The 14,557-nt window shown below is 39.8% G+C and overlaps 1 protein-coding gene across 1 annotated transcript in view; it reads right to left on the bottom strand.

Annotated features, from left to right (window-relative positions):
* Positions 1-14,557, bottom strand: part of tbck (TBC1 domain containing kinase) — a 147,846-nt gene that overhangs the window by 22,912 nt on the left and 110,377 nt on the right. Inside the window, exon 22 of the mRNA XM_048611333.1 lies at positions 7,748-7,907. Coding sequence (XP_048467290.1) covers positions 7,748-7,907 — 160 coding nt within the window. The remainder of the gene's footprint in view (positions 1-7,747; positions 7,908-14,557) is intronic.

Genomic DNA, 14,557 nt, shown 5'->3' with positions numbered 1-14,557 from the left:
ACACCTTGTTATCTCTGAAAACGGAAAAGCTTCCCTGATTAAAGGTTCCCAAAATGTTGCGCCTACCCGTGTCTATGATGATTCAATGAGTTGAAGCTGAAGATTTAAGACACAAATAACCATCACAGAATCAGGGTTCAACATTTCTGTTGACCTCAATTCTGTTGATTTCTGCCCATACTAAGTTTGGGCATATTCTAATAAGCTTGGAGAAGGCTTATAGGCTTCACTTGACATCAGCAAAAACAGAATAACATTGGGGACATTTTAGGCTCTAATCTCTGTGTTACATTCAAGGACGAAACTTCAGGTTGAGAAGTTTAAGAGTTAAGCTGTGCACAATTACTGCAACAGAGTTCAAGATTAACCAACCATAAGATCAATGCTCCACTGGAAAAAAAAAAGTGTAACTGCAGTGCTCTCAGACATCTTTATGAGTAGAAACACTTCTTTGGCATCATTTACTTACTTTCTTGTAGTAATGCTTTGGGCCTGAAGCACCACTTTACGGTGAGCTCCACATATTGCTCATCCACATTCTCTTTTTTTTTGCCTTCAGGGTAAAACCAAAGTAAGAGGTATCTGATCTGCTTTGACTTAATCTTTCAACTGAAGAAGCTTTGAGATGCCAACAAAATTGCTTTGGAACATTTTCTTACATCTGACATGTGCGATTCTAAATGGATGGTTAAGCTGTTTATGTTTTTGACTAAAAGTAGTCATTAAGATAAGGGATCATCTCTTTTTTTTGCACCCGAGGAAGTATAGGTCTACACTATTGCCCAGTTCCCACATACTGCACTCAGAATCCACCACAAAGCAACTCAAAAGGCATGCCAGTGAGTTTCCGGTATTTCTTCACACCCTGAGTCATTTCTTCACATCAATTCCACAAACTGGTTTTTGGAATCAGTCAATGTATTTGCCATTAGTTTGGAGGGGAGTGTCAGAGGAACTGCAGCCAGACTATGCAGCTCTTGGAAAGGAAAAGTGCTTGTGTCCATGTTCATGTGCATTATCTCATTCCAAATTTCATTCATCTTTCACTCCTGTGTTCGCTGACCTTCCCAGGCTCCTGAGCAAGCAATATCTCGATTTTAAAGTTCTTGGGCTTGTTTGCAGGTCCTGCCGTGGTCTTGTCTATCTCGGTAAACTCCACCAGACCCGCAAGCCTGAGAGATATCAGCGCTATTTCTCCAGTTCCCGTCTATTGAGTACTCCCAATTTAAATTGCTCCACCATTGGCAACCATATCCTTAGTGTTCTGGGATAGTCTCCCAACTCCTCTCAGTCTTTCCAACTTGCTTTCTTCGCTTAAGACTCTGTTTAATACCTACCTCTTTGTTCAAACCTATGGTAATCTGACCTAAGTTTCCTACACTGCTTAGTGTCACATATTGTTTTAAACGATCTTGTAAAGTGGTTTGTGGCATGTTATTCTGTTAGCAGTGCTATATAAATGCAGGCTATTGTTATTGCCCATTATCACTGACTAGTGATCAGTGATGGAAACTGGTACATGCTGACAGGAATGGATCTTGTGGGAACATACTGCCAGCAACAACATTGATCGTGGGAGATACTAAAAAACTGTCCAGAACATTCCACCGAAAGGAGTCAATCCCTTCAGGAATGGAAGGGAGGGGGGACAAAAACGGAAGGAAAAGGAGCAAGGGTAAAGAGAATGACCAATCAGACATAAAAAGAGGTGCATAAACTGCTCCTACCCCATGCAATATTTTCTGAAAATAGCTCATCAACCTGATGCAGTCATTCTGTTTCTCTCTACACAGCTGCTGTCTCACTTGCTGAGCATTTCTGCCCATTCAATGAACATTTACTTAAATATTTAAACCATAAGACATAGGAGCAGAAGTGGGCAATTCAGCTCATCGAGCTTGCTCCATTACCAAATAAGATTGCGGCTCATCTGACAATGCTCAACTCCACTCTCCTGTCTTTTCCCCATAACTCTTTATTCCTTTAATGATCTATCTCAGCCTTGAACATACTTGATGTCCCAGCCTTGACAGTCCTCTGTGGTAAAGAATTCCACAGATTCACTACCATCACAGAAAAGAAATTCCTCCTTATCTCTGTTTTAAATGTGTTACCCCTTACTCGGAGATTATGCTCTCTGGTCCTTGATTCTCCCATAAGGGGAAAAAACCTTTCCTCTACCCTCTACATAGAGTATCCTGCCTCAAACATCCACCCTGTCAAGTCCTTTAAAAATCTTGTACAGTCTAATAAGTCAAGTTGAAATACAAGTTCTTATTTTCTTAAGATGTTAAAAATCCTACATCTGTGCACACTATCAGTAAACTTTTCACAGTATAATTTCCTGTGGTCACATTTACAACAGAAACTGTTTATGTATCCACGCTATACTCCAAATGGATTTGAGGAAAGGCAATACCATAGTCTGAGGGGCAGAACAGGGAGCAGGGCATTGAGACATGGCCCAGAGTCCCGATGATAAAGGGGGGTTCTTAAAGAAAAATGGATACGGCAGGGACATGACAGAAGAGGTCGGGATCGCAAATAATATCATGGAAGGAATACAAAACTTTCTATCTTGCTTTGAAGTTGCCATCTTTAAACTTTATTCTGGCTTAGCTAAAGCAATTTGCAGGCAATTATTCCGTAATCATTTTGGACCAGGCTTAAAGCAAGTTCCTATAGCTGGAATTTCGGTTTCAATTCAGGTCAGAGAATGCTGCTGTTCAGAGACTTGGGGGAAATATGAGATTCCTATCCTCCTGAAGTTTCAGTTAAGCAGGAGGTCTTTATATTTTCTCTCTCCACATTGCTGGAGTTGATTAAGTTGTTACTGACAAAGTCTTTGGTAACAATCTCAAATAATTTACACTTTGATGTATTCAACTAATGTATTTGAAGCTAGGACAAGAGGGCATAGCCTCAAGATTAGAGGGAGCAGATTTAGGACTGAACTGAGAAGGAATTTCTTCACCCAGAGGGTTGTTAATCTATGGAATTCCTTGCCCAGTGAAGTAGTTGACGCTACTTCAGTAAATGTTTTTAAAAAAAAGGTAGATTTTTTTTGAACAATAAAGGAATTAAGGGATACGGTGAGAACACGGGTAAGTGGATCTGAGTCCACGAAAGGATCAGCCATGATCTTATTGAATGGCGGAGCAGGCTCGAAGGGCCAGACGGCCTACTCCTGCTCCTGCTCCTAGTTCTTATGTTCTTCTGTTCTATTTATATACTTAAAAGGAAACAACATCTGGGGCTACTGACAGGACAGGTCAGGCAGTGTCGGCTGTTTCATTGCTAGATTGAAACACAAACGGTAAAACAGTTTTCAACAACAGTTCACAATAAAACCCATCCCAGCTGGGAGAGGGTTAAGACCGTGTTTCTTAACCTATTTGCATTTCCTACCTCATTGAATTTAGCACACAATAAATACGGTCCATCCACACACCTTCCCCTACCTCCCATCTAATTATTAAATAATCTGACAGTTTTTGGCTTTGCCACTCCACAGGGTCCATTCCAAATGATAATCCTCCTTTGTGTAAAGGAGAACTACCTGATGTCAGTCCTTTGGTAACTTCTTTGATTAGAACCTGTACCCCATTGAATTGCTTCAGCTAATGCAATATTCTTCCTCGTTAACTTTTCCATACCGTTATCTTACAAAAAGCCCTATTTAAGATTATCACCGAAATGGTCCCATTCCACACTAAGAAGCCTATCTGAACTTTTCTTCTTTGCACTTTCTCCCTCACCTCATGATTGCGTGCGTCCTTAGTTTCTTGGTGACCAGGTCCAGACAAGGCAGTGCTCAAGGGGCTGCCTCATCAGAACCCTCTTCATAATTTCATCCTTTGATGATAAGTTCATTTGCTTTGCATTCTGCAGCTCTGACATATATAATTCAGATGCTGCAATTGTTAGATTAGTGTTAAGCAACATTTTACCCAAGAATATTGGTTTAGAACATGTGCGTTAATGCATGTGTGTCAGCGTGTAGGAGCGTGTGAGAGAGTGCACTTGTTTCTGTGTGAAACTTAAATGTACATAGACTATATATAAAGATCATACACATAAATATAGAGCATATTTTACACAGCAGAGACATTCATATTAACGTACAAGAAACTTTGAGGTTAAGAGGTTGAAAGGAGCAGTTCTAGTGCCTATCAATGCCGGACATTGTGAGATTTTGACCCACTGACTTGCATGAATCAGTGCAACTGTTGGGAAACCTGCATAGTTTACACAAGTTTTAGCAATTGTGATTTCAGTTCTCTGCCCACTTGCCGATTCTGCTGTCTCCATTTTGCAGCGCTGGCTTCCCTTTATTAGTAACACTGCTGACAGATGCTAGGGAAGAAACGTGTCACAAATTGTTTGACTAACGAGCAAAAGAAAACGGACCCAGTCAGTAATTGATGCAAGCAATAGTGTTTTACACAACTCTGACACTGAGTGATGCAAACATTCACCGGAGGCAGCATTAGGTCAAAGTTTAACATATGCTAGCATTTCATGGTGGAGGGACAACCAGCAGATCTGGATCTTCAGGTCATCAGTATTTTGTCATGGCTATTAGTGCTTTATTAGCTCCTTAGTTAGGAGGCATACACTCAACATATTAACCAGATGGTGAATGCAGTGCTGACCAGGTTCCCTGTACTAAAGAAAACAGCAAGTTACTGGGACAATGTTAAACTATTTGAACCTTTAACTATGCAACTGTACGTACAATACTGAAATGAAGGAGTATGAAATATCTCACTAGCCTTTGGTCAATTTAGGAAACTAATAAGTCTTCATTGCTATACTGTAAAATAAGCAGTGCCTTTTGACACTGTTAATTCTAAACCATTGAAAATACCCATTAGACATCTGCAAGTAACCTTTTTAAATTTGGGATACTCAAAGTAATGCATTTTAAGAATTTTAGAACAAGATTATAGTTTAATCCTAATTTTATACAGTGTTCTTTTACAGCATGAAATTTTAGTTAATACTTCAGTCGTTCCTTAAAGTAGTTAAGACTGTGAATTTATCCCATGCTATAAATAATGCTGAGGGGGGTGGGGAATTTTTTGATCTCAAATCCTGGTGAGCTTAGTTGGGACAGGCGCGTAATTAGGCAGAACACTGGCGTACCTAAATCTTGTCACCTTCCTGACTATGCTGGAATTAATTTCTGGACAGGAAGATCCACCAACCTCCCTGTTCTGCCACCCATTCAGGCCCTTGAGTGGCCAATTCATGACCCATTAAGGGTCCCATCCCAGCTTTGGTAGGAGAGTGACTGCCAAGAGACCAGTCATCTTGTTCCAATGCCTGCTTCAAGGACTGGACATCGGGAGGGCTGTGATTTGTGTGGATGCAAAATCTCTGTAGCAGCACTTGAAGAACGGCAGAATAGTTCTCCTAGCCCAGGACAACACTGATCCCTTAACCCAACTCTGCCCTGCCTTCACTACTGACCCCTTGATTGTTCTTCCAATAGCAGTTATGGCCTCTACAGTGGTAATGCTAAGCTGCCAGCCTCGAATTATCCAGCAGCTCTGAGTAGGTGAGACCTCCACCCCCCTCAACTATCTTGATTCCAAGGTAAGGCTGAAAAGTGCTCTTGATGCTGCCTCACTGTCTTGTGACTTGGTGGGCACTCCCAGACAGAGGCAACCTGCAACTCTTGCTGGCAGGCGAGACCCTGAAACCTCAACAATATTCTGCCCGATATCCACAATTATCTTCTAACACCATTTCAGCTCGGGATAAGTAGGTTGTTTAAAAAGGTAAAGTTCACCTCATCTCCCAAAACTGAACTTCCCAAATTTATTCAGCAACTGGTAATTTATTGAAAAAAAAAAGTTTTTGTTTAAAGATGGGATTATTTAGCTTTCATCTGAATACGACAATTGTCCATCAGTAGCTGCAGTTGTTGTTCGGAGACAGGAAGCAGTGGCATAATTTCTAGTCAGGCACATCTGTTTGGAACTCCAAAGCTTCAGTCTTAGTAACCAGAGGTTGGACACATGCAGAGTGCTCCTCTCCCCACAGTTAATGTACAAGTGATTGGAGAGCATTGGTAGGAAATCTCAGTACTATCTAAGCTTTTAAATTAACCACATATAGAATTTAAAAAGTATTTTCTGTGCGCTTTTTAAATGTGTCGCTTGACACAATCCACTTGAAGGTTCAGAAATAACAATTATAAAACACTCTGTTCTGCCATCATTTAACTAAAAGTGCCTTAGGTCCCCAGGGAATTACACAGTGACTGCTGCCGTGGAGCCAAATGCAGTAGTCAAGGCACAGAAAGATCCCCGAAAAAGCGGATAAGAGAAAATGGGCAATTAACATGTTTTTGTAAATGCTGGATCAAGGGACCAATGTTGTCCTAAACTATGAAAACTATTCTGCTCTCCTTCAAGTACTGCTCCAGAATTTTTGCATGCACACTGGTTTCTGGTTTAGACAGTGCCTCTGATCTTGCAGACCTCCTGAGGTACTGTATTGAAATGTTAGCCATGGAGTTATGTCCCTTGCAAACCTTACATACTTTGTTTGCTTATTTAATTGGATTAAATGAGGTGGGAAGATGGTGGTTATAGCGGTAACCTCACTAGACAAATAATCCAGAGGCTCAGGCTACAGGCTTTTACTCTGGGGACATGGGGTCAAATTTAACAGCTCCTAAGTCCTGAGTTGAAAGCTAGTTTTCTTAGTGGTGCCTACGAAACTATTGATTGTCATAAACCAATACGGTTTACTAATATTCTTTAGAGAGGTAAATCTGTTGTCCTTCCGCGGTGTAACCTACATGTGACTACAGACCCACAGCAACGTCATTTGCCCTTAACTTGCTCTTTGAAATGGCCTAGCAAGCTTCTCTGTTCAAGGACAATTGGGGATGGACAACAAATACTGTCCCTTGCATCTCAGGAAAAAGGGGAAAAAAACGCTAGGTTTGTGCTTCTGGCTCCGAACATGCGAGTCTTCTATAGTCAACAGCCAAAAAAAGATTTAAGCCTGCTACATTCACCAATACTACAACTTCATAGCCACTTTCCTGTGCAATCCAGAGAATTTACTTTGGAGTTGCTGACGGACTTTTGAGTCTCAAATCTAGGCAGCTTGTGGGACTTGCATATAGACCTTGTGCAAGATGAGAACAGCTTATCGCCTCGGAGTCTGAGATAGAGTACTGACTCGAAGTGTACACGATAATGTTAGCATTGACATGACATGCAGCAGCAAAGTTGTATTCTAGAGCTCACTAATGGTAACAGTGAGATTCTTAAGTTAGTTTCAAGAGTACAATTAAATTTCTGCGCTCGAGATTCCATGCAGTTTTCATTCGATTGCATGACACATTTAAAATGAACAAAAAGCATATTTTGCTGCTGCCTTACGGAAGTATGAATGTGTGCATTGGGAAAACCTATTTGGAGTTGAAGGGTTAATGATTCCAGGAAGCCGCAGGTGTCCCATTCAGGATGCTGAGGTGGTGAGGGTGGGAAGCTCATTAATCATTCACGTAGGGCCTCCTAAAGCACATGTTCTTGTCATTATCCCATTAGAATCCAAACCTCTTAGAAGGCCTCAGTTTCAGCTTCTGTACTGAGGTAATCACCTGTCTGTTTCCTTTCCAAAGCCTATTTCGTTTTGTAAACCTTTCCCTCAGCAAGGATTTGAAACTGCAGCGAAAGCACAGGCACGGCGACAGAGGTGCTTCGGCAGGATAGTAACTTACATCAGCTGCATGCCTGACGATGTTCCCCACAATGACAACAACGCGCCCCTTAAAACTCTGCAACAAGCTGGTGGGGGCACACTGGATCAGCTCACCATCCGGGCTAAAGGCAGAACTGTATGGAATGTTTATGCTGCCACTGATGTGACCACGAGTGAATCTGGTACAAGTGCAGTCAAGGAAAGCAGCATCGGGTGTAAAGAAAATAAAGGAATATTATCTGAAACATTTACAATCCTTTTAGCTAAGCCGATTCACAATAGAGAGTGCAGTCTTGAGAAACTGCAAGTTTAACATGTTATAATCTCTTTTGCATCTGAAGTTTACTCTTGGCTTTGACCCATTGGTAATCCATGGGTGATTGATTAACTTTTGAAATTACTTTGCAATTATAGTAAAAGCTTCAAAGATCATAAGTGACCCAGCTGCAAGTAGCAGCTTGATGCCCACATAACAGAAGAAGTGTTTAAAGGTATGTTTAAAATAAAACCAAAAGAACTGCAGATGCTGGAAATCAGAAACAAAAACAGAAATTGCTGGAAAAACACAGCAGGTTTGGCAGCATCTGTGAAGAGAAATCAGAGTTAACGTTTCAGGTCCAGTGCCCTTTCTTCAGAACAAGTTCTGCTCAAACCTGCTAAGATTTTCCAGCAATTTCTGTTTTTGTTTAAAAGGTATGTTCTTTGTTCAATAAATGTTTCCACATTTTTCAATGTAGAGGAAATATTTAAGCACTACTTTGATTAAAATCATGTAAATTCATATTGCAAAGTGTCAATTAATTGTTCATGTGCAAATATAAAGAACAAAGCTTAGCGAGATGTGAGTAATCACTGAATCAATAGGTTATGGTTGTCCATTTCTACATTGTTACACTATCACTGGATATTAAAGGTATTTTACATTCAATGTGTTCAGAGATGATAATGACACACTTCTGGAGCAGGTGGGACTTGAACCTAGGCCTCCTGGCTCAAAGATATGGACATGACCACTGTGCTACAAAAGCCCTCAATGCATTGGATACTAAAAGCATACTTGGGTTGAGTCATCATTTTCTGGAATAAGGCTGCTCAAATTTGATGATAAATATACACCATCAATTTCATTGCAAAGAGATTAATCAAACTTTCTGCATGGCTAAAGACATCAATTTTTGCTTCTGGAATTCGCATAATCAGTAGCATACAAAACAATATTTATTACTTACTTCATGTTTCAGCTACAAGATAAAATCCAGATGCTTGTTTGTTTTACCAGATGTAATTGAGCATACAATCAAAGAAGAAACTTCCTATTTGGTCAAAAATAGAAGTCATTATGTGCTGCCAGGTGTGCACTGCTGTTCCCCACTCCCCAAGCCCACCCCCCAATAAAAATCAGTGGACAATAATTCAAACAATACTTAGAAGATAGTTCTTAGTGTTTGCAGCAGTCAATACTTGGTAGAAAACTGAGAGAATGCTTTACTGCTGGTGTCTTACCTGATGAGACATTAAACTGATGTCCAATTTGCCCTCTCAGGTAGACACAAAATATCCTATGGCTTTATTTGAGGTAGGGTTAGGAAGTTTCTCTCCAGCATCCAGGCCAACTGTTATTCCTTTCTGAATATCAAGGAATGATGTTGGTCATTCTTTTATTACGGCTTGGAGAACATTGTCCCGTGCAAATTAGCTGCTGCATTTCCTCCATGACAACATTATTTACACTTCAAAAGTAATTGATTAACTGCAAATGTGCTCTAGAATATCGCAGGGTCATAGTATGAAGGCTAATTTTTGTTTCTTTGTGTTTGCAATATTAAAAGTTGTAAGAAATATAAAGTAAAGAAATATAAAGACGAGATAAATGTAAATCAGAGCCAGGTATTAGATCAGTGTACGAGGAGGAATGTAAATGTATTACAAAAACAGAAAATGCTGGTGAAACACAGCAGATCAAGCAGCTTCTGTGGAGAGAAAACATAGTTAATGTTATGAGTCCAGACTGAAATCTGTTACCTGATTGTAGATTAAATTTAATTCTAAACCAATTTTCAGCATAATTCTGCATTGAAAAAGTAATAAGACCGTACTTAGATCAAGTACATTATGACTTGGATGCAGCAGTCCCAATTGATTAGACAGTTCCATTCAACCGCTCATTATGAGCTAAACATTGGGTAACTGAACCACAAATAGGTAGTAATTTTATTCCATTCAGTTACATAAATAAACAAATCTGTCTATTGAAGTTTCTTACCCCAGAAGTCGATTTATTGTATTTTGTAAAATGGATAGAAAATATTAGTATTTCTTTCTATAATGTTGATGAATGATCAAACATTGTGTGGGGAAACACATGATGACCTTTCCACTAATGGCATTCCTCCACATACACTCCTGAAAGGTCAAAGGAAATAGAGAAGTTGACTGTAAAATATAAAATGGTTTCAGTCTAATTCGTAACTGTACACCACCAACCGAAGTAGATACTTCAGCATAGGTGGCCCCTGCACCACCCAAACACTTTCGTCTCTCACGGATCTTTAACTGTAGTGCTTGAGAAGCCACAGGATAAGAATAGTGTTTATTACACTACATTATGTGATAATCATTTCCACATGCAACTGCACACAACACTAGAAACACACAAGCAGTGAAGAGATCTCTGTGGTTTATATCAGAATACAGCACACACCACTATTGCTGGCAAAACTGCCCAATTCACAATATTTAGAGTAAATGCATCTACTTTTATTTTAAACAACAAACAGGAGATGAAATATGGCCCGAGAAATGTAGAAGTCAGCAAGGTCAAGTGGATTGAGATGGGGATGCTGCAGTTTTTATTCGGATCAGTGAAGTAACACATAGATAAAAACAAAATGCTATGCTGGAAATCTGAAACAAACACAGAGAATGCTCAAGAAACTCAGCCAGTTTGGCAGCATCTGTGGAGAGAGAATGAGAATTAGTGTTTCAGGTCAAGTATGATTCTTCTTCAGAACACTGAAGAAGTCATACCAGTCAGTCAGACTCAGAATGTTAACTCTCTGAAGAACAGTCATATCAAATGCAGACAGAGGTTCAAGCACAGAAACAGGTCATTCAGTCCAACTAACCTCTCTGAGCAGGTATGCTCATCATAACCCTCCTCCACCCCGGCTTTATCCATGCATGTCAGGATATCCTTCTGCTCCTTTCACCTTCATAAATTTATCTGGTTTCCTTTAAATTCAGCTTCTCACCTGCTTAACTGATCCTTGCAGTGGATGATTCTATGTTGTTATCTCTTGTAAGGGAAAGACATTTCTCCAAAATTCCCGATCGGATTTCAGTAATGATCATATTGATATTTTTGTCCTCTGGATTTGGACTCCCTATGAAAGAGGAACCATTCTTTTTTCTACGTCTACCTCATCAAACACATTCATAGACATAAACCTCAATCAGGGGACTTCTCAACCTCTTCTGCAGAAACAAAGGGACTCCATCTGTTCAGCCTTTTACAAAACATGTTACTTTCCTCTATGTTTTGGCATCATCCTTGTGAAGTTCATTATTTCTTATAATCTTATTTTTACCTTCTCCAGTTATCTATATCCTTTTGATAATGCAGATACTAGAATTACGTGTGGTCTAATTAAGGTTCTGTACATGTTTATTGCATAGAACTCCAGGTAATAAGTGTTGTTATAGCAAGGTTCAATCATAAGCAATTCCAAGTATTTGCAATAGTGAGGTTGCATTATAAAAATAAACACATAATACAGTTTGTAATCAATTCATAGAATATTTGCAGCACTGATGGAGGCCATTCAGCCTGTTGTGCCTGTTCTGGGTCTGTGCAAGAGCAACTCAGCTGGATCCACTTCACTGATATTTCTCCATAGCGCACAATTTTTTTATTCTCTTCAGGTAATTATCCGATTCTGTTTTTAAAGCCATGATTGAATCTTCATCTGTCACCATCTCAGACAGCATATTCCTTATTCTAACCACATGCAGATTAATTTTCCCTCATGTCATCTTTGATTCTTTATCTCATTCACCTCAAATCAGTAACCTCTGGTTCTTGACTCTTAATAGTTCATTCTGTTTAATCTGTCAAGATACTTCATGATTTTGAGCATCTTTCCACCTTTGCCGAGTCTGGTTGATTTTAGGATCTATGGTTTGTAGTAATGACATGCATACAAAGCTAGAAAGGCACTTTGACTACAACATTCAATAATAGTTTGAAGTTTTATACTACTATGAGCATTTGCACAGTTTTATATTTTACTGCTACATTTCTTTTAAATGTGAGTACTTTACACTGGTTGGATTCCTGCTGCTTTTTTACACCATTTAACTACATTAACCAAAACAACCCAAAGTAAATTCTTCCCGTAAAGCACAAAAACAAACTGCCTCTTACTCTACCAGATGTGTACGAGAGACTGAAGCTGTCACAAGCAGTGATAAACAGGAGTATAACAATACTTCAAAACAACTTGTTCTTTAATTTGTTCTCCTGAAATATCTTGCACCCGCTAACTGCATTTTAATCACCATCTTATTTCCAAATACTAACATAAATAAACAACCCCCAGTGTGAGCTTGTGTGTCCTACCCTAGAGAGAAGGATTCATGCTCCTTGCTGGGGGGAAAAGGGAGGAAGATGCTCTAATAAGGGTCATCACCCTACTGCTTTCATCTTGCTATCTCCTTCCTCCAATGTTTCAATCACTGTCAGGGAATGAGTGCGGAGACCTTGTTCTGAGGAAGTTGTGCTGCCCTCCATTTCTAATTACTTTTACAGTAGCTGTTTCCCTAGAAACACAAGCACCCTGAAAAATCAGCTTCGCCGAGCTGCAAGTTTAAATCAACAGCATCTCATGATATCTTTTGTGAAATACTGAATTGCCAAGCATCTAACACCAATAAGTTCATGGCCAAGAGGCGGTTCTCCCAGTTTCCTGTGTACTACAAAGAAACCCCTTTCTCTTCAACAAAAAAAACCTCTTGGCAAATTTCAGAGCATCAGCACAGAAGAGATTATTGAAAAGTAAGGCTCTCTTCCTTTAGTTAACTTGCAGTGTCTGTGCCAATTGGATATTCATCAGAGGCAACAAGCTCTGATCTAAACATGGTTCAGCTTTGCAGCATGCTAAATGGACTTTTAGGGCTCTCATTTTTATATTCTGCAGCTGACATCATTGCTTGAATTATCTTTAACATGCAATGAAAGAAACACCCACAGGTTTCTGTGAATTGGTGCCTTTTAATGACAACAACCAACTCCGAACTGGGAAGTGAAATCATTTTGAGTTTTGGCCCACAGTGCAAAGCAGATCAGTTAGTCTTTCTTCAGATTCCCATTTCATTGGTAGCGATACATAATGGCCAGCTGATCTGATATTTCCCATATGGCACTATCAGCCAAAGGCTATAATGCCTCCAATGGTTCCTCATTAATCTTAATGTCGAGTACTGAAGCAAAAGAAAACAGAAATTGCTGGGGAAACTCAGCTGGTATGGCAGCATCTGTGGAGAGAAAACAGGGACTCAAAACGTTCAATCCGTTTTCTCTCCACAGACGCTGCCAGACCTGCTGAATTTCTCCCACAATTTCTGTTTTTGTTAGTTTCAGATCTCCAGCATCCACAGTTCTTTTGTTTAATTTTAGCATCGAGTAGAGTCAGGTTAGGACAACACGGAGCAGATGCAGAAGAGTGCTCTGGGGGTTTATCTATCCCAACTCCAGTCTGGGCAAGGGCCTGGAACCATACTGATATTGCCCTAATGTGAAAGTTCACTAGTTTGATTCCGGTAAGGAGACATTGTCTTATGAGGAGAGGTTTAGTAGGTTGGGCTTGCATTTGTTGAAGTTCAGACGAATGAAAGGGGACCTTATTGAAACACAAGATTAGTACGGATCTTGACAAGATAGACGCAAATAGACTGTTTCCTCTTGTGAGAACTTCTAGTACCAGAGGGCATAATTTCAGAGTAAGGGGTCACCCATTTAAGACAAATATGAGGAGAAATCTTGACTCTCAGAGGGAAGTGAAGTTATGGAATTCTTTACCACAGAGAACTGTGGAGGCTGGGTCTTTACGTAAATTCAAGGCTGACACAGACAGGTTTCTTTAATCAGCAAGGAATCACAGGTTATGGGGAGAAAGCAGGAAAGTGGAGTTGAGGATTATTAGATCAGTCGTAATCTCATTATGTGGTGTAGCAGACTCCATGGGTTGAATGGCCTATTTCTCTTCCCACATTTTATGGTCTAAACTGATGCCATTAGAACCATTAAAGCAGATGCTTTAATCAGCCACCTATTAGTTGAAGTGCACTGCTCTAACTAATTTCATTTGGGATCTATTTGGCGGAGGCCCATAGAAATACTTCACTTTATTTTAATTTCATAGACACTCATGAATTACAATAGAATGCATGGTACTCTTAGCTGTTTTTTGCTCTTCAGTCTTTGTGTGAGGAATAATAGAGGTTCAGTGAGATGGAAGAGAAAAAAACTTTACATCTGGCTGCTGGGACTGAGGTCAAAGGAGCAATCGTAATAATTGTAGGGAACTGCATGAATATTTGGAAGCAGTGTTTACAAGTGACATCTATTAACAAAGATTGGTGAGAAAAGTATTGGAATTTCTTAACAGAAGGTGGGGAAACACAGACAGAGGAAATCTTGTAATAATAGCTGAACAAAAAACTCAGTGGCGTGTAGTGAACTGATGGCCCATAATGGGTGTGAATCTTTTTGCAGATGGATTGGAAAAGAAGTACGGAGAATGTCAGATAGCCTGGCTTATTTATTTGTGCC

The sequence above is a fragment of the Rhincodon typus genome, chromosome 1 (assembly GCF_021869965.1).
Source record: "Rhincodon typus isolate 14 chromosome 1, sRhiTyp1.1, whole genome shotgun sequence".
NCBI classification, from domain to species: Eukaryota; Metazoa; Chordata; class Chondrichthyes; order Orectolobiformes; family Rhincodontidae; genus Rhincodon; species Rhincodon typus.
This window is presented reverse-complemented; position numbering and strand designations above follow the sequence as displayed.